The sequence below is a fragment of the Pogona vitticeps genome, chromosome 1 (genome assembly GCF_051106095.1).
Source record: "Pogona vitticeps strain Pit_001003342236 chromosome 1, PviZW2.1, whole genome shotgun sequence".
Classification (NCBI taxonomy): domain Eukaryota; kingdom Metazoa; phylum Chordata; class Lepidosauria; order Squamata; family Agamidae; genus Pogona; species Pogona vitticeps.
In genome coordinates, this window is record NC_135783.1 from 75240039 (window position 1) to 75261317 (window position 21279).

General features: G+C 42.4%; 1 protein-coding gene across 4 annotated transcripts in view; it reads right to left on the reverse strand.

Moving 5' to 3' along the window:
* LOC110087497 (SAM and SH3 domain-containing protein 1) overlaps nucleotides 1-21279 on the reverse strand; it is a 725270-nt gene that overhangs the window by 148094 nt on the left and 555897 nt on the right. For all 4 annotated transcript variants that reach the window (XM_020809531.3, XM_020809283.3, XM_020809447.3 and 1 more), the window contains exon 2: nucleotides 4260-4388. In XM_020809531.3, coding sequence (XP_020665190.3) covers nucleotides 4260-4388 — 129 coding nt within the window. The remainder of the gene's footprint in view (nucleotides 1-4259; nucleotides 4389-21279) is intronic.

Genomic DNA, 21279 nt, shown 5'->3' on the forward strand with positions numbered 1-21279 from the left:
ACTTCTTTAAGGAATGTTCAAAAAGCGGTATACCTAACAAAAGAAGAATACCAACTAAGCCAAAATTAATGTGTGACCGTTTCCCCCATAAACCCTAATCTGGCTGGCACCCTATGTTAAGTGACAGCACACCCTCCTGAGACCTCTGCACCAGCACAAAAGCTTCTGAGGGAACAATCTCAGTTGGTGCTGAAAGAACACCTGCCAGATCAAGAAAAGCAACAATTTCCCTCTCATGTTTTTTAGGAGCACCTCCCCCCGCCTCCGTATAAACATATCCTGGGAACACTGCTGCCCATACCCAATACGGAGTACTAAAAATCCAAAAAATCCAAACTTTCTAAATCATATGGAATCCTGTGTGAAGTAACTACTTACCTCAGAAATTATAAATAATAAGAGATGGGCAAACTCTGCCCTGCTCCCATTACCTTGGCTTGGAAATGGGCCAAGGGATTTTAAAGACCTTGGTTTGCAAATTTGGCTTACGGAAAATTAACTCATTCAGTTCATCTTCAAAGCACTCTACCCTTTGAGCCACAGGTTCAAGAACAGGGCAGAGGTGAGCAAATGGGAGTGTGCGCGCACCCTCTGGCACTTTTATTGGTCCATCTTTCTCTTGACAGGCTGCCCAGCAGCAATGTACTTTGAAAGGCCCAGCACAGGCAGCTTGTAGTCTGGCGCAGGGTATGGGCTTTGCTGGTATCCTCACATAACATTAACATTTACAGTGTACAAAAGGATCTTAAAGGGTTGTTGGCTTTCTCTTTTGGAGTTTTCTTCTATAAATATGACTCTGAGTTGCATCTATATTCTGCCAAACTTCAGTTTCTCCACCCATGTGTAGAGGGTTGTTTCCTCTGTGAGGGGACCAGCTGTATGCTTCCCCAAACGGGTTGGTACTGTCCTCTGTGCCCTGTGGGACTTGGCCAAAAAGAATGTTTGCTTAGGGAGAGAAACAGCTCAGGCCAGCCTGGTTCACGTGGTACTGATGTTTTATATTGTGGCAATTTCTTCTTTACATTATGTAAGCAGATAATAACAAGTAAGGCAGTGACTCAAAGAACAATTAAAGGGCTGTCATATGCATTGTGATTCACAGCAATGGTGTGCTCTCTCCCACAGCCACAAAAAATAATTAACACATTCAATTTACAAACGTTAAGTCATGCTGTTTAGTTTAATCCCATAGAGCATTTTAAAAAAACATTAACAAGCATCATGATAAGCAATGCCTCAACAATAAACTCTTCCCCTGCCTCCTTTATGCAATTACATCAAATCTGAATGGAGTGTCTTTGCAACTCAGTATGGTTCAGAAATTAAACTTCTAATTCTATTAATGAATGTCCTATTTTCACTGTAGTCAAAGAAGACTAGAGTTAGATAAATGGTTTTTTTCTCTCAGGTTACTGCATTTTAATTTTCTGTCTACTTTTCATTCTGTATTTTTTCCCCTTAATTTTAAGCCCTCTAGGCATTTCTGTAATCCAGTTCAACACAGTTTACCCAAGAAGAGCATCTCTTACTGTATCAGAGGGCCTGTGTCTTGAGATCTGCAGGAAAGGCTCTTCCCTGCAAATCATAAGGCCCTGCCCATGTATTATGGGACAACAAGCAAGACAACCTTGCCTGCTGTGGTGCCATTTGTTCAACGCTGTCCCATTAGCAGTATGTTTGGCACCACCACGGTCCATTTGACCCAGCAGAAAACTGTACTGCTCATCCAGACATTTTAGATACGATTTTATGTCTTACCATATCAGCTGCCTCTCAACTGCTTTGCCGGTTGTATTTTTTTGCTGTATGTTGAATGTACAGTGAGTATTTATACTTTTTGTTTAACAATTATAGGCCAACTGTAGAAGAGGTAACCATGTTAGTCTGTTAAAAATAAAATTAAAAAACAAACAAACAAATATAAAAGACAACAACATGGTGGCAACCTTAAAGACCAACTGCTATATTTTCTGAACAAGTCCACTTCCTCAAATATAACAAGAGAGATATAACATGGCAAATATTTATACATGGCATCAAAATACAGAGATCAGGGTTGGTTGCATGACTTTCTTGCCATGTTTTATCTCTCTCTTATGTCTGCAGAAGTGGACTTCTCTATGAGAATTCACATTAAAATAAAATAGTCTTTAAGGTGCCACCATATATTTGTCTATTTTACATACTATTTTATTTTTTATTTTTACCTATAATCATAGGCCAGAATATGTCTTTTCACTAGTTTATGCTTGTGCAAGGGAAATTCTAAATGACTAGGCAAGCAGCCCCTTCCTCTCTTATCACTCCATGTGTGTCCCTCCCAAAGTTGTGCGCTCAGTGAAAAGGAGGCCATCCCAGACAGAAGGAATGGAAAGAAAACTCCATAGATTTTTGGGACCAAACTGCCTAGCTCTGTGCATGTCAATCTGCCACCAAGACTTATATAGGTGATTTTTCTAAAATACAAGTGTAAACTGGCAATATGTTTTGGCCAGGGATCCCCAATCCCCAGTCCAGTGCTGGTCAGTGGCCATGGCAGGACTGGGCCACGGAGACAGATCTCTCTCCCCCCCCCCGCATAGACTCCCCACATGCACCCCATCCGCAAGCATGCCCCACCCCTCTGCGTATGTGCGTGAGTGCATCCCTACCCTCTGTGAGCAAGCCTTGCCCATCCGTGCATGCCCACGAGCACACCTTGCGCATCTGTAACTGTGGGGGTTGCCCCCTGTGCAGGACCCCACCCACCCAACCAGTCCGCGGTTCAAAAGATGGAAATCCGCCAAAGATGGAAATAGGCACTATGTGGCAGTATATAAGCAGCACACTTTGCTTTGCTATACTCTTTAATCATCATCCTCATCATTGAACTGCAGAGCTGGAAGGTATTCCCCTGGATCAACCAGCCAGTCCTTGTCAAAGAGGCACAGTGAGGAATTGAACTTCCAATCTCTAACTCCACAGCATTACGTGTCATAAAGTCACTTCTGGTTTAGGGTGACCCTACAAGGGTTTTTGAGGTACATGAGGCGTTCAAGGAGCAGTTTGCCATTACCACCTCCCTGTGCTTTTCCATGGCCAAGAGGGGATTTGAACTGAAGTTGCTATCCACTACACCACACAGGCTCTCCACCTAATTTTAGGTCCTGATAAATACCACGGTGTTTGAAACAGGATACTACAACTGTAAGCTAAGGAAGAGAAGACTTGCTTCTTCAGTCCCTGCAGTGTTCAGGGAGAAAGGGGATATCTGCCTAGCTGTGTCCTGAAACTTAATGGGAGTAGAGTAATGCAGACAAGCAAAAAAATGCTCATCAAACTGCTGTGGGTGAAATCTAACAAAGTCACATTATCTGATGGACCCCACTGACTGTCTGCCCAGCCTCTTTCCTCTATTACTGCAATAGTTTTGGATGACAACTTCCCTTTTCACCTCCCCATAACTTACTTGTTTAGCATATTGTTTCACAAAGAAATCAGTAATCTCAAAAGCATACCTCCTGTTAAGCTTGGCCTAATACTGGTACCATCTCAGTCTAGACTTTGGAATGTTTTTAATGGTCAACACATCTAACCCTACTCATTTCATAACAAACTGATCATTATGAGACATCCATCCATGCATCAGCAAGAATGCCATCAGGTTCACAAGATCCAAATAAATGACAAAGTCCAGTGGAGGTTGGTGACTTGATTTCACAGGAGCAGTGAATTCACTCTGAGTTTTAGTCCAAACTTTAAAAGGAGCTATCCAAATGACAGAATTGGTTTAGGGGATAGGGTCGAAGAACCTGCATAGGTAATGTAAAGTTTGAGCTACAAGGCAACCTGAATTTATTTCTGGAACTGAGATGAACTAGTGGGTTCTAAAGCCAAGAAAAAGGTAGGTAGCAGGACATTTATTAAAGCAGCTGAAGAGCACAAACTCTGTTTAGGATGCTGGTGTACTGTATGAAGTGAGCCAGGTCGAATGCTGTTGTTTTGAAGGCAGTAAAGGCACTACAATAATTATTACTATTATCTTCTTGTATACTTTCTATTTGGGTTAAAGCTTACTTTTAAGATCGGGGCTGGGTACAGGTGGAGAATTATGACTAAGAAATGTACGATTTACATAATATATCTACAGTTAGAGTATAATGCAAGATTGCTGTAAAGTATGCCTGCTCATCCTGAAGGAGTGGAATAGAACTGAATATTAGTTAGCAGTGCTGAATGTGTACCAGCTTGCAAATAGGTATAATTTCTCATCCACTTACCATATCAAGGTCTTGTGACACTCTCCGCTTGCGAAGCTCTTCCATTCTCTCACACACATCAGTAAAGCAGGTATTATAGTAGTCTGCATACTGCTGGGCCAGATCATCAATGTTGCCCAATGACCCATCCTACAGGAAAAAAAATAAACAAACAAAATGTTTTAATTATTTCCAGAAGGTTTTGAAAAATCAGCTATAATCAAAACTTGAGGATTTCATCAATACATCTCAAGTTTTGGAAGCATTACAATGAACACAGAGATGTTGCACTTTTACTCTGTGCTTAACATCTCTTTAAACAAGCAATACTGCTAGAGTAAAAAAAAAGTTTTCCAACATGCAGGACGTCCGGCTCAATGATCCTCGATGTTCAATGTCAGCTCTTAAACTCCAACAGCTTAAAATCTTTGAGCACTTAAATGTACTGCTTAAAATAGAAACAATCATTACATTCTTACTGTTTTGACCAGTTCCTACAAAGCTTAAAGCACTTCTCTCTCAGTGCACACCAAGATAACTGTAGAAAGCTGAAAGTTAATGGATAAAAATACCAGCATATACTTTCTTCTGAACACATTTCACCTACTATGAAAATCAAAAAAGCTGGGAATCCTAAATTCACATTAATCCACAGAAGATTTCAAAGTACTTTACTAGCTGCCCTATTCTATCAATAGTTCAACTACTGGTGTAATTCTAAAAAAATATTTTGTTGTCAGAAATCTTTAGTTTACCAACAGGAATCTCTTGGTTCAACAATGTCCAAGTAATAACAGTGTATGGTGGGGGGTGGGATGAGACTGATAGAAAAATGTTGCTAAAGTCCGAAGAAAATACTACAGTCATGCCCTGCTGGACGATTACCCCACTTTACGACGAATCCGCTTTACGTGGACGTTTTTGCGGTCGCTTTTGCAATCGCAAAACAATGTTTTAAATGGGGTTTTTTCGTTGTGGATGATCGGTTCCCTGCTTCGGGAACTGATTTTCACTTTACGACAATCAGCACACAGCTGATCGTCGGGTTTCAAAATGGCCACCGGCTGAAGAAAATGGCCCCTTGATGTTTTCTAGGATGGATTCCTCGATTTACAGGCACCGAAAATGGCCACCATATGGAGGATCTTTGCTGGACAAACAGGTATTCAGCCTATTGGAACGCACTGAACAGTTTTCAATGCATTTCAATGGGTTTTTTATTTCATTTGACGACATTTTCGCTCTACAGCGATTTCACTGGAACGAATTGTCGTGAAGCGAAGCACCACTGTACACTGGATTACTTGCTGAGGCAGGGGATAATTTCCTACACAGGTTTCAGTATATAGACTATCTGCCCTTCCTCTAGAAGTTGCTACATTTAGTCTCAGTTACTTTCAGCTTTTATAAAAAAAACATGCTACCAGCCTGCACAAACTTTTTCAAAGTATGTTGTCTACGATGCAGGGCTGTAACTAGGGTGGAGTAACTAGAGGTTTGCCCCAGGGAACCAAAAGTTAGAGGCCATCACAATCCAGAGATGAATCTATTAATGAATGTTAGGAAAATAAATGGCAACACCTCATAACCCTATAACACTTTCTGACTCTATTCACAGTCTTTTGCTTCTTTGAAAATACAAACTTTCTTGGGGAGGGGGTTCTACTTTCTTTCATTTTGCTTGGTGGAGTCATGCCCATAAATCAAGATGGCATGAGTGGGAGACATTGCCCTGAGTACTAAAATTCATAGTTATGCTACTGATAACACACACACACACACACACACACACACACACACACACACACACACACACACACACACACACACACACACACACACACACACACACACACACACACACACGAGTGATATTTTAAAGATGGGGAAAATAATAAACCCTAAGTAAAAGTCAGCACTTCCAAGACAGCAGTTGTCCCAACACTTCTGTGATGTCTCCTGCACTGTAATACTCCCTTCTTACAAAGGCTTTAGATTTGAGGGAACCATAATAAAGCATAGTATAAAATGATGAATTGCCATGGAATTCCTAGAGAATTAATCTGATAGCATATGAATACCAGAAGCATCCATCATGATTGATGTTAATGGAGTGAATAACAAAGACAAGTTATAATGACCTGACTCTTATTGAACTAGATTTATTGGTTACAGCACACCAACCCAATGAATGTGCTGACAACAATGTTTGTATTTGATGTTAAAGACAATAGAGAGCTCCAGTCTGTCCAGCACCTTGCACTAGAAAATGAAATACAGTACAGTACATCTAACAGGAAAGAGTCTTTAGCTCAGATTGTCTGTCTGCTATAGTTTGTATTTTGATTATGGTAACAGAAAAGCTCTGTATCATGCATAGGGGAGCATGAAAATTCAGCTGGATGTCAGACTCTACTACACATTGTAGGAACATATAGAGCAACCCCCACTGGGGAAAATGCAGTACAGTACCGTACGTCCGATATACTGATGCCACTCCAACACTTTAACTGAATCCACACTCCAGCTCCTTTAACTGAATCCACACTCCAGACTAGACACAAGCAAAGAGTCAGAATGAAGAAGACAGTCTGCTCTGTTGGCAGAAGAATGTTCTGTTTTGAGTGAAACTAAAGCTAGAATGCAGCAATTAGCAATTCAGAAAGTTTCTTGCAAAAGACCAAAAATATACATTGATTTTCCATTCTGTTTCTGCTGCTCTTCTAGACTAACGTAACAAGCAGGAAAAATGTCAACTTTCTTCTCTGCAGATCTTTAGATACTTCAGCAATCAAAAAAAGGGCAAAGAGCAGATCTGTATAAAAAGTATACATTCTTCCAATGAAGGTCTTGGGATAAAGCTTAGTGTTCCCTACAGTGGCTGGCACTGTCTTTCCAGGGATCCAGACAGCAATTTTTCCCAGTCACAACTGAGGATGCTGGAGATTGGGACATTTGGAAATGAGACACAAACTCTACCATTGACCTACTGCCCTTCGCAAAGGGCCTCTGCTATCCCCGTGGATGCTCTCAGACACAGTTTATGATGCTTTGCATGAATTGCATAATTGCCCTTACAGCCAATGTTTATCTCCCATGAATTTCCAAAGACCTGCCAAATGAAATACAGTTCTACCTAGCTCTTACACTAACCACACTATATTAAAGCATACCTAGACCAACAAATAACCTGAGGACAAGCTATTTTCCTAGAGCAAGATCTACATTTGGCTGGAGTAGTGAGTCACGATCCTACTAAGTCAGAAGGCATGGAAAATAAAATAGTAGACTGGAAAAAGGGAGTCTTTTACCTCAAAAGGGTAAATGGAAAAGTGAGAAAGGGTGTTCCTTCCATGAAATGTTTCACAAGTTAAGCCCTGGCTATATGCAGATAAATAAACAGGGACTGAGAGAGAAACATACCATTTGAGCAAACATGAGACACAAGAGTTACTGTGTGGAAAAGTAACTGCAAACATCAGCAGTTCCTATTTAGCATTTCAGTCTGAACAGGAAACCCAGCCACATGGAAACATGTAGAATACGGTCCTGCATTTCATTAACATACTTTTCATTTGGACACTGCGAGAAGTACAAGCAGGAATACTAGCCTTTGCACGAATACAGGAATACTAAGATCTAAGTCACAGTAGGTATGAGAGTCTTTGTTGTTTTCTTCTGTAATGGCTGGATTGACACCACCTTGATCAATCTTATGTATGAATCTTCAAAAAAAATTAAGCAACTCAATCTCTGTGAAAAGAATATCCTCAGATCTTTACAGAGTCAGTGAAGATCTTGATACAGCACTGAAAGCAGGATGTTTAGACACATACCACTTAATATGCGTAGTATAGAAGCAGTTGCAGAAAAAAATTCAACAATTCATGCACTGTGTTTTTCCCAGTAAGGGACTTAAAGGTGGAACACAAATTTAAAACAGCATTACAAGCATAATTAAAAACACAGCACCATGTGTCTCTAAAAATTAAGCAAATAATGGTATTTTAAAGTACTATTTTAAATCACTTGAAAATATAACCCCTCAAAATAAGTAAAAACAGCATTCCATAATTCCCTCACTTGTCCAAGCCAATTAAAAGCCAACCTCAAAAGGAAGATATTTTGATGCTATTGAAAGCCACTGAGAACCAGTACCAAACAGTCACATGTCCTCCAGTTCCTGATGAAAGCCATCCACCAAGGCAACCAAATCTGTTTCTATCTGTAACCAGGCCTTGAGAAAAACAGGAGAGGGCCAAGCTCTTTTGTTATCTCCCAGAAGCCCCAGACACTCATCTGACTGAATCTTATTGTCACCTCCAGGAACAAGGCAAGTGTCAAAAACAAGACTTCTTTACCCCCCCCCTCGCAGCCGCCATCTCCATGACAATGGCTCTCTATATAAGGAAAAGCCAATATTCCTTGAAAAGGACCATTCCTTATATAGGAATATGATTTTTCAATCTATGTCACTTTATAAGGTTGAAAAATAAATCTAAAACGTTACAGCTACATTTGCCGTCATTATGCACTGTCAAATTGCTTTCGACTAACAGAGATGCTATTGATTCGTGACCTCTAAAGGGTCACAAATTGTCAACAGCCTTGTGCAACTACAGTACACAGATTCACATTATTCTTCACTTCTTCAAATAATACTGCATGTCAACAGGCTCCTTATATGCATAAATAACTGCAAAACACAATACTATCACAATACTAGAAAGTATTGATTTTTAAACAAGCATTGTTGTGTTATTGGCTACAATAAACAAAACAGATCTGCAGAGCTTGGAAACTTTCCCTTTTTTGGACTACATCTCCCAGAATCTCCCCAGGTAGCTGGAAGCTGTAGTCCAAAAAAAGGGAATGATTCCAAGCTCTGTATATTTATCTAGTTTCAGTAAGGGCATACATTTTCTATTCATCTCAGGAACATTTGTGAGTCTTTATAATTGTGTGTCTGGTTGTTTTCTTCCTCTATATGAATACCACAGAAGATAAAGAGAGAGAGAGAAGTACGTATATTCAAGTCTCAGTCACAGCAGCTTTTCTACCAAACTGCAAATCAAAGCAATAAGAATGGGGAAAAAATAATTTTCAGCAATAATGCAGATATTACAATGTTCTAAAATAAGGGACCAGGGTTTGATAAAAAGAAAATGAAATCTGTGAGGAACACAGGGGCACAGACATCCCTGTCAGCATGCAGTCACGCTCCAACAGGGACTTGAGAACCTCATGATAATGGCTGCACCGATGAGTCTACCTGAATCATGGGTTATGGAAGGGTTCCAAGGCATCGTGACCTCTAGATACAGCTTGAATCAAGAAGCAGGGATATGAACTGATGCTATGGTAGTCCTGTCAGTCACAGAAGTCAGGGGAGAATCCCTAGAGAACTGAAAGGAATACCAGTGGTGCCTCGCATAACAATGTTAATTGGTTCCAGAAAAAAAAAAACGTTATGTGAAAACATCGTTATGTGAAGCACCATTTCCCATAGGAATGCATTGAAAACCGGTTAATCCGTTCCAATTGGAACGGATTATCCGGTTTTCTCTCTCCCCCCGCGGCTTGGATCTGACCCACGGCAGCTACCTCAGCCATGGCTGGACTCCCTAGAGTCCGGCCATGGCTGGGGTAGCCGCCGCGGCTCGGATCCAAGCCGTGGGGGGAGGGTGGTGGGATTGGGATGCCTTTCAGGCATCCCGGGCTTGGATCCCACCAACCGCCGGTTACCCTTTAAGCGGCGGAGACAGGCTGGGGGGTGGACCGGGGACCTTGAAGCCTCTCCGCGCCCCCTACCCCGGCCGTTCCCGGACTTCTGGAAGTCCGGGAACGGCCTGGGTAAGCAGCGCGGGGAGGCTTCAAGCTTCCCGATTCACCTCCCAGCCTGTCCCCGCCGCTTAAAGCCTCCTTGTGCCGCCTACCCAGCCCGTTCTCGGACACCTAGGTGTCCGAGAACAGCCTGGGTAGGCGGCGCGGGGAGGCTACTGGCATCGGAGACAGGCTGGGGGGTGGACCGGGGAGCTTGAAGCCTCTCCACGCCGCCTACCCCGGCCGTTCCCGGACTTCTGGAAGTCCAGGAACGGCCTGGGTAAGCAGCGTGGGGAGGCTTCAAGCTTCCCGATTCACCCTCCAGCCTGTCCCCGCCGCTTAAAGCCTCCTTGCGCCGCCTACCCAGCCCGTTCTCGGACACCTAGGTGTCCGAGAACAGCCTGGGTAGGCGGCGCGGGGAGGCTACCGGCATCGGAGACAGGCTGGGGGGTGGACCGGGGAGCTTGAAGCCTCTCCGCGCCGCCTACCCTGGCCGTTCCCGGACTTCTGGAAGTCCGGGAACAGCCTGGGTAGGCGGCGCGGAGAGGCTTCAAGCATCGGGGACAGGCTGGGGGGTGGACCAGGGAGCTTGAAGCCTCTCCGCGCCGCCTACCCTGGCCGTTCCCGGACTTCTGGAAGTCCGAGGACGGCCTGGGTAAGCAGCGCGGAGAGGCTTCAAGCTTCCCGATTCACCCACCAGCCTGTCCCCGGAGCTCGGAAGGGAATTGTCGGCAGGGGACGGTGGCTTCGGGGTCCTTCCGAGGCCGCAGCCCACTGCCGACATTTTCCCCCAGCTGAGCAGCGGGGCTTCAAAGCTCCCGCCGCTCAGCTGGGGGAAAATGGTGCCTATGGGGAAAAATCGCAAAGCGATTTTTCCCCATAGGCAAGATCGTTGTGCGATCGCAAAAGTGATGGCAACAAAGCCATCGCTATGCGATTTTTTCGTTAAACGGGGCACTCGTTAAGCGAGGCACCACTGTACTACCCCTGGAGTACACCCCTGGAGGATGAGAGATACAAAAAGAGCTTTAAAAAAAGATACAAAAAGAGCTTTGCCACTAGGGAGAAAGGAAGCACAGAAAGAGGGGAAAGAGGAGATGGCAGACAGGCAGACTCTCCTTGACCAGAAGGAAAAATATCTCCTCGGAGAAAAAGGAGGGAACTGAAACCTTAAAGTCAGGGTGGCTACAAAGAAGATTGACCCGTAGGCTCCATCGGAGATTGTGAATGGGGCTTCTAGGTATTCCAGAAAGATGGAAGTCACAGCATCAGAAGGGGCAACAGGTGTTTTGGACCAAAAAAAGGGGGGGGAACAGATTCCTTCTAACTGAAAAAGAGTCATCAGAGGGAGTTGGCCTGTCTACTCATTCTGGGGGATGCTGGTCCCCTGACCCAGGGAGCAGGAATGAAGCAAACTTGATCTTTGAAATCAGCATAGTGACCAGGCTGGGGACTTAGTGACTTGAACTGAATTATCCAGAGAGACTGGAACAGAACCAAGGAATGGCAGTCTACTAAAGAAGAAGTGAGACTAGGGCTGGGAAGTGGGACTATGGACTTTGCTTGTGATGGTTTGTTATCTATTTCTCCCTTCCAAGTTTCAATAAATCCTGTTCAGTTTTATTCATTGTCCCCTGCTTATGTGGATTGGATCCAAAACTGGAACGCCACAACCCAACCAAAGCTCCTGGGGCTACCAGGGGGTCACAAAAGACATATGGAAAATGTAGCAATATTCCAAACATCTTGCTTCTAACAGCTGTTCCATTTGCTCACCAAGTCCTATGTTTCACCAATTTGGGACCAGCTGGGTTACAAGACAGTATTATGTGCGTACAACAAAATAAGAAATACGAAAAAATGTATTTACTACAAAATACACACTATTTTTTTCATAATAGCCTACAGAGGCTAGCCTTTAGCATACAAGTGTTGCAGACAATGTGTGCCAAGAACGTAAGAACGTTATTCCTATTCCCCATCATCCATAATAAATCAATTATAATTAAAGCCATTAAGTTGATTCTGACTTATAGCAACTCTTTCTAGCTTTTTTTTTTTTTTTTTTTTTTTGGTTTTGTTTTGTTTTTAAGTAAGGAGTGCTCAGAAGTGGTTTACCATTCCCTTCTTCTGGGGGTGCAGCTTGGCCAAGGCCCTACAGGCTGACTTTTCTCAAAGAAGGCAAAGTGGGGAATTCCCAAGCTCCCTGTAAACTGCAGCTCTGGTCTTTCTCTTGAACAGAACACAGTTGAAGAACACTATAGAACAAGCAAAGACAAGGTAAGAGGTATGCAGAGCTTGGAAAAGTTATTTTATTGAAAATCAACCTGGGGAATTCTGGGAGCTATATTCTAAAATAATGACCTTGATAAGCTACATAGATAATAACAGAGGCAGGATATATGATAAAAGTTTATAATGTGCATCTTAATTAACTAAACAGACACTCAAATGTATAAAGATTGTAACACTCTGAATGCTAGATGCTGAGGAAAAACAGAAAGAAGGCAAGCTTTTCTAGAGGGAGTATTCCAAATTTGTGGCACCAGGACTGAGAAGATCTTCTCATGAGTAAACAGCTGCATCTGTCAGATAGCTGTGGGACTAGGAAGAGAGTCTTGAATCAAGACTGTAAAGTCGGGCAGGTTCATATAGTAATTCAAGGCATTGAGATAAGCAGGCCACAAACTATTTATGGCTTATCAAGCAATAACCAGCATTTTGTATTATGTATTATGTATTATACAGCATCTGAAACTGTTTAAGACTGGCAACATGTGCTCTCTCTGTAGCTGGTGCCAATTAGCATGAGAGCAACTATATTTCATACTGAGGGAAGGTTATGAGAAATCTTCAAAGGCAGCCCAAATCCGAAGCCCAGTGCTCAGATTAACAAGCTGCAGAGAATTATGATCTGGTGCAGTCAATATGAATAGAGAAGGGCAGCTAACCAGCCCGAGGCTAAAGACAATGAACCTGAAGAGATGTTCTTGCTCTTGCACAGACTCTACACATCAGCAAAATCCCTGGCAAGACTTGGTTCTTGCTCATGGGTGGAGCCTCCATGCGAGTAGGGCCCTACACCTCTTCATTCGGTCATTGCTCCCATTAAAAGGCTAGCCACATATCTCTATCCATGTTGGTGATTCTGGAGTTCAGAATGACTGGATAGGATTTATCTATGTACAGGAGCTCCAGTTCAGTTGTAGAAATGTGACTGCATACCTTGCTTGAGGGCTCCATTACGTAGTTAGAGCTGCCAGTTACTGCCGGTATCCTATTTAATACTCATTCTATTACGATATACGTCTACAGTGAGACTTGTTCCAATATGACAAAAAAAAAAGCTGTAAAATTAAATTTCAATTAAACCTACACAGAGTGCCAGCTGCTCATATGTTGGCAGGGTAGCTTGTGTTGCGATTTTAGAGCAGTTCCTGGCTTTATACTAGCTTTAGGGTGCAGTTGTTTTATTAAGAATCCAGCCTTCAATATAGGAAAGAATTATCTTTGCCATATCAGGGAAAGCCAACTTTGAGTCTGAGTGGTATTAAGATGATTCACTTTATATGACATCACTTACGAACACTGTAGCAAGGCCTCATAATGAACCAAGGTTGCAGCCCGCTCAAAATTCTACATCCCGAGTTCAATATGTCTCATAGGATGCACCAAGAAATACATTTCACAGAAAAATGGCAAGAGTTTTAATCAGATTATAGTCCAATACAAGATTCGGAAAACTAATTATCCCTACAGACAACTACACCTTGTACAGATGCTAGGGAAATGTGCACTGAAACAAGATGTGTATCATCATCATCCAAATAAAATGATATAGATTTTATTTCCTGTTATGGAAATACTCGAAATTCCCTTTTTTTGGTAGATTGCATCACATGGTTCGCTTATCAAAAGAGGCATTTCCATTTTTCTCACCCATTGGGCACACAGTAATACAAACCAGTTGTCCTGGCTACCAAGCTCCACACTGAACATACTGAGAACTCAAGAAATTCTTCTGCTGATTGATCTATACACATAAACAAGGACAGGGAAATATATGCTCATGGTTATAAATCTTTGAGGGAAAATAAACAGGCATGTATTTTACCAATTTCCTCAGAAGCTCTATCACAGGCTACCTATGAAGTTTAAGGCTTCAGTAGTTTAAGGGATGGTCAGTTGATCCCATGCCTTTTGTAGACGAAACCTACCATTCACAATACAAGGAGCAACACAACTTGACACACAAACTCTATTGACCCCTAAGGATTCAGATCACACATGTTTAAGCCCAGATATTCTGATGAGACATGCATGAAAAATGGATATCCATGTAATGGATATTTCAACCACTGTTTCAGTAACCTCAAAGCCTACTCTAGTGTTAATTCGACCTATATAGAAACAATTGGACTGTGAGAACCACATGTTTAACTCTATCCCTGAAATTGCAAGGTTTCCTCAGCTCTTCTCACCTTGAATGTGAAATGGCTTGGGTCCAAACTATCTCCCTTTATGAGCCTGCCCAAGTGGTTCAGATCATTAGGAGAGGCCTTTCTCTGGGTCCCACCACCCTCACAGGTGAGGCTGATTGGGACACAACAGAGGGTTTTCTCTGTTGCTGCTCCCAAACTCTTGAATTTCCTCCCACAGGAGGGCAGATTGGCCCCATCTCTCCTATCCTTCTACAAGCAGTCTTTCTCTTCAGGCAGGCTTTTCCTTAGCGACCAACTGTCTAGGAGACAATAAGCAGGATGGTTTCTATTTTGTTGCTTCTAAATCCGTTTTCCTAATATTTTTACCTAACATTTTAAATATGTTATGAATTGTTCTTTAATGAACAATGTGCTCTTTTTTTAGCTTTTAATATTGTGTTTTTAAATGATGTAAGCTGCCTTGGGTCCGTTTTTATGAGGAAGGCACAGTAAAAATATTTTAAATAAAATAAAATTTAAATAAATTGAGGGCAAACATCTGCACGAAAATTCCTTGTAACTCCACATCTCCATGCACAATTAACAATACAGTGGTGCCTCGACTTATGAACTTAATCTATTCCGGAATGATGGTCGAAACTCCAAATGGTTGTAAATCGAAGCACCACTTCCCATAGGAATGCATTGACACCCCATTAATCTGTTCAAGCTGGAGGAGGAGGAGGAGGATAAGGAGGAGGAGGATGATGACGATAACAGTAACAGCAGCAGCAGCAACAACAACAACAACAATAACAATAACAATAATAACAACAACAATTAAAAAAAACACACAGCAAACCCCACCAGAACACACTGGGGCTGGGGGGGGGGGAAATGACAAAACAACAATAACACAGCAAGCCCCACTGGAATGTGCTGGGGCTGGAAAAAAAAAATCACCAACCCCCCCCAAAACAACAGAACAAAAAATCACTAAAAACCCCTCAAAAAACAACAACAGAGCAAGCCCCACTGGAAGGCATGGGGCTGGAAAAAACATACACCATTGACCTTCATGAGCTGGGTTTTTCTCCTGTTTAGTGGCTGTTTGGTTTCTCTAACGCAGCGCTCCAAACACTCCTCTTTGCACTCTCCTCAGACTGAAAAAGCTGCTTGAATGTTTAGTGAAACGTTTCAGCCTAAGAAGAAAGAAGTCTGGTTCCATGACTCAACTTCCAGTTAACGATGGGGTACCTGCCTCACTAAGAAGAAACTTCCCAAAAGATTATAGAATCTCTTGAATTCTATGCATCTCTGGAGGTGCATTTCCCTAGCCCTCCACTACACAAGCCATTGACTGAAACAAACAATCCAAACCTTACTAGGCAACAGTAGAGCCATAACAATAAGTTGTTATGAAAGTGATAAATAAGTTGATTTAATCATCATCAAGGCATCCCTGCACAAACATCACTAGTCACTTGGTTAAGAAAACAAGGCCAAATGTATGTCATGCTCCATAAGCTGGAGAATGGTACAAGCAGGGTTGTGGTTGTCTTGGTGGCGAGGAAACCCTGAGCTGGACAAATCAAAAAATTTGGCAGAAATCTATTGCTCCATTAACCTTATTAATTAGCAAAACAGTAAGGGTACAACAAGAACAACTGTGTACCACAATTTTGTGAGAAGCACTCCACCCACATCCAGAAAGCATTCCTGAGGAAATCCTTATTGCTGTAAAACTGGGTGTTGCTGCCTAAAGGATATAAACAATGACAGTCTTCCTACTTTTTTTTAGTTTACAGAGTCTGAGATGCTATACATTTCTAAAAGCATAAAAGGGTAGCATTTCAATATTATCCTAGCTATGACCAGTAAATCAGTTAGTTCTTTCTTCTTCTTACCTTGTTGGTTCCTAGAAGCTTTAAGTATAGAGATATATTAAGGTGCATATCATAGCTACTAAAGTCCTACTGCACTGTATATTAGTCTTGAACAAACACAGTAGAATTATCTTATCAGTAACTTCCCTTAGTCAGCCAGTCTTCCTTCCTTCTTCCCTCCCTCTTGTTAAGAGGAGCCATCCAGAAAGGTTCAGAGATTCAAGTAAAACTCGTAGACTGACACTGACACTTAGAATTCAGGCTAGGCTTACAGCAGGAAACACAATATCCAGAAAAACCTAATGGCCACTTGAGGATTATGGACACTCCAACAAATTGTATTCAATAAAGAGGAGAACGCCATAAAGGCCTTAATGGATTCTGATGGTTACAGATCTTAACTGAGCCACTGTTCTGAAATGAATCATTTAACCACAATCAAAGTGTTGGTTTTAACATGAGAAATTTACTGTCCGGTTCACTGCAGAAGCCTGTGCTGCAGAGTCAGAAGACCAGCAGTCGTAAGATCGAATCCACGCAACGGAGTGAGCTCCCATCACTTGTCCCAGCTCCCGCCAACCTAGCGGTTCGAAAGCATGCAAATGCAAGTAGATCAATAGGGACCACCTCAGTGGGAAGGTAACAGCGTTCCGTGTCTAAGTCACACTGGCCATGTGACCACGGAAGATTGTCTTCGGACAAAACGCTGGCTCTATGGCTTGGAAACGGAGATGAGCACCACCCCCTAGAGTCGAACACGACTGGCCAAAAATTGTCAAGGGGAGCCTTTACCTTTACCTTTACCCTTGATACCTTGGATCTAAAGTCAGGGTTCAGTTGCTACTTTTGCATGTTAAAAATCAAGGTGGCTTTTGGCAAGGAGAAGGTACAAAGACTTCTGAAATGTACTACCAACAATGTTTAGTGCTTTCCCTAAAAAGAACTGAGCACAACACTTTTCCCCACATTTATTTTAGGCTGCAATATTATATCCTGGGCATCAGTGGACATCCTGGGCATCAGTGAACTAAAATGGACAGGAATGGGCGAATTCAGCTCAGATGATTATCATATCTACTATTGTGGGCAAGAATCCCGTAGAAGGAATGGAGTAGCCCTCATAGTCAACAAAAGAGTGGGAAAAGCTGTAATGGGATACAATCTCAAAAATGATAGAATGATGTCAATACGAATCCAAGGCAGACCATTCAACATCACAATAATCCAAGTTTATGCACCAACCAGCATTGCTGAGGAGACTGAAATTGAACAATTCTATGAAGATTTACAACACCTTCTAGAACTGACACCAAAGAAAGATGTTCTTCTCATTCTAGGGGACTGGAATGCTAAAGTAGGGAGCCAAGAGATAAAAGGAACAACAGGGAAGTTTGGCCTTGGAGTTCAGAACGAAGCAGGACAAAGGCTAATAGAGTTTTGTCAAGAGAATAAGCTGGTCATCACAAACACTCTTTCCCAACAACACAAGAGGCGACTCTATACATGGAAATCACCAGATGGGCAATATCGAAATCAGATTGATTATATTCTCTGCAGCCAAAGATGGAGAAGCTCTATACAGTCAGCAAAAACAAGACCTGGAGCTGACTGCGGTTCTGATCATCAGCTTCTCATAGCAAAATTCAAGCTTAGACTGAAGAGATTAGGAAAAACCACTGGGCCACTCAGGTATAATCTAAACCAAATCCCTTATGAATACACAGTGGAAGTAAAGAACAGATTTAAGGAACTAGATTTGGTGGACAGAGTGCCTGAAGAACTTTGGATAGAGGCTCGTAACATTGTCCAGGAGGCAGCAACGAAAACCATCCCAAAGAAAAGGAAATGCAAGAAAGCAACGTGGCTGTCCAACGAGGCCTTAGAAATAGCAGAGAGGAGAAGGGAAGCAAAATGCAAGGGAGATAGGGAAAGTTACAGAAACTTGAATGCAGACTTCCAAAGAATAGCAAGGAGAGACAAGAGGGCCTTCTTAAATGAACAATGCAAAGAAATAGAGGAAGATAACAGAAAAGGAAAGACCAGAGATCTGTTCAGGAAAATTGGACATATTAGAGGAACATTTTGTGCAAAGATGAACATGATAAAAGACAAAAATGGGAAGGACCTAACAGAAGCAGAAGACGTCAAGACGAGGTGGCAAGAATACACAGAGGAATTATATCAGAAAGATTTGGATATCCCGGACAACCCAGACAATGTAGTTGCTGACCTTGAGCCAGACATCCTGGAGAGCGAAGTCAAGTGGGCCTTAGAAAGCCTGGCTAACAACAAGGCCAGTGGAGGTGATGGCATTCCAGTTGAACTATTTAAAATCTTGAAAGATGATGCTGTTAAGGTGCTACATTCAATATGCCAGCAAGTTTGGAAAACTCAACAGTGGCCAGAGGATTGGAAAAGATCAGTCTACATCCCAATCCCAAAGAAAGGCAGTGCCAAAGAATGCTCCAACTACCGTACAATTGCACTCATTTCGCACGCTAGCAAGGTTATGCTCAAAATCCTACAAGGTAGGCTTCAGCAGTATGTGGACCGAGAACTCCCAGAAGTACAAGCTGGATTCCGAAGAGGCAGAGGAACTCGAGACCAAATTGCTAACTTGCGCTGGATCATGGAGAAAGCCAGAGAGTTCCAGAAAAATATCTACTTCTGCTTCATTGACTATGCGAAAGCCTTTGACTGTGTGGACCACAGCAAACTATGGCAAGTTCTTAAAGAAATGGGAGTGCCTGACCACCTTATCTGTCTCCTGAGAAACCTATATGTGGGACAGGAAGCAACAGTTAGAACTGGTCATGGAACAACTGAGTGGTTCAAAATTGGGAAAGGAGTACGGCAAGGCTGTATATTGTCCCCCAGCTTATTTAACTTATATGCAGAATACATCATGCGGAAGGCTGGACTGGAAGAAACCCAAGCCGGAATTAAGATTGCCGGAAGAAATATCAACAACCTCCGATATGCAGATGATACCACTCTGATGGCAGAAAGTGAGGAGGAATTAAAGAACCTTGTAATGAGAGTGAAAGAGGAGAGTGCAAAAAACGGTCTGAAACTCAACATCAAAAAAACTAAGATCATGGCCACTGGTCCCATCACGTCCTGGCAAATAGAAGGGGAAGATATGGAGGCAGTGTCAAATTTTATCTTCCTGGGCTCCATGATCACTGCAGATGGAGACAGCAGCCCTGAAATTAAAAGGCGCCATCTTCTTGGGAGGAAAGCGATGACAAATCTTGACAGCATCTTGAAAAGCAGAGACATCACCTTGCCAACAAAAGTCCGAATAGTCAAAGCTATGGTTTTTCCTGTCGTGATGTATGGAAGTGAGAGCTGGACCATAAAGAAAGCAGACCGCCGAAGAATTGATGCCTTTGAATTGTGGTGCTGGAGGAGGCTCTTGAGAATCCCCTGGACTGCAAGGAGAACAAACCTATCAGTTCTAAAGGAAATCACCCCTGAATGCTCACTTGAAGGACAGATCCTGAAGCTGAGGCTCCAGTACTTTGGCCATCTCATGAGAAGAAAAGAGTCCTTGGAAAAAACCTTGATGTTAGGAAGGTGTGATGGCAAGAGGAGAAGGGGACGACCGAGGATGAGATGGCTGGACAGTGTCTGCGAAGCAACCAACATGAACCTGACACAACTCCGGGAGGCAGTAGAAGACAGGAGGGCCTGGCGTGCTCTGGTCCATGGGGTCACGAAGAGTCGGACACGACTAAACGACTAAACACACGCAATATTATATGCACTTCTCTCAGGATGAAGCAGCTTTTATCATCTTTGTTTTGCTGGTGATTTAATGCTATAGTAGTCAGGCTAAGGTTTTTTTTATTGTTTTTTAATCGTTCTAGCCAAGTTTTAAAAAACAGTGCACAATGACTATTCTATTTAGGAGCAATAATGCAGTTATGGGGGGGGGGGGTTCAGCTCATTTAATTAAGCCAACTACAATCACCCTCTTGTGGGCTTTAAACACTGAAGATCCATTTAAATATTACTTAGATGCATATCTTCCAAGTACTGGGTACTATGCAGAGCTTCATGTTTATATCAATTAAGGATATCAGCATGCTAATAAAAGTTTTATGTCTTGCAGTTTACAGGCATTTCTGCTATTGGGTTTGGTGTGTTGTTTTCCTTTATGATCTCCTCAGCCCATATTGCTTCATCACTGCCAATGTGCCTGCTGATGAGTCTAAACAGGCTGCCTTCTCATGTAAATAGGATTTAATATCCTACTCTACTTGCCAGCAGAAAAGCATGCTACAGCAGCTTGTCCTGAAACAAGTAGTCAAGGTGGGTTTATAATGGAGTCCTAGTCCTGAAATTTAGTAATCTGCAGCTACTAGAAACAGCATCATCAGGCCAAAATAATGATAGGCACAGGGGTGATTGGCCACAACACATCATGGATTACCCCCCCCCTACTCAAATCATCTCCTGCCACAAGCTTATACCAAGAAGAAAAGGCAGGGCAACTACAAAAAGTGGCAGAATTTCCTGTCGTCCATGGCTTATCTAAACAGCAGAAACACAATTCTCATTACAGTACTTTAGGCTCCAAGATAAGCAAAGGCAGAAGTAGCTTCCTGGAACAAGCAACATGGCAAGCAGCAGCCAAATTGTAATTAGCATTATAGGCACTAATTGCAATCATGAACAACTTACATACAGTATTCATTCTTAAAGACAGATCTCTGTTGTGAATCCAAGTCCAGGTTAGTGAAAACAGATTCCTAGAATCTTGCCAACATGAAAAGCTTTCCATGCCATTGGAAAAAACTTGGATACATTTTATTTCTCTTCTATATGAAGGATGTCTGGCTTCAGAAATCTATGGAGAGGGGACAACTAACCTAGTGCCCTACAGATGTTTTAGATTACGGTTTC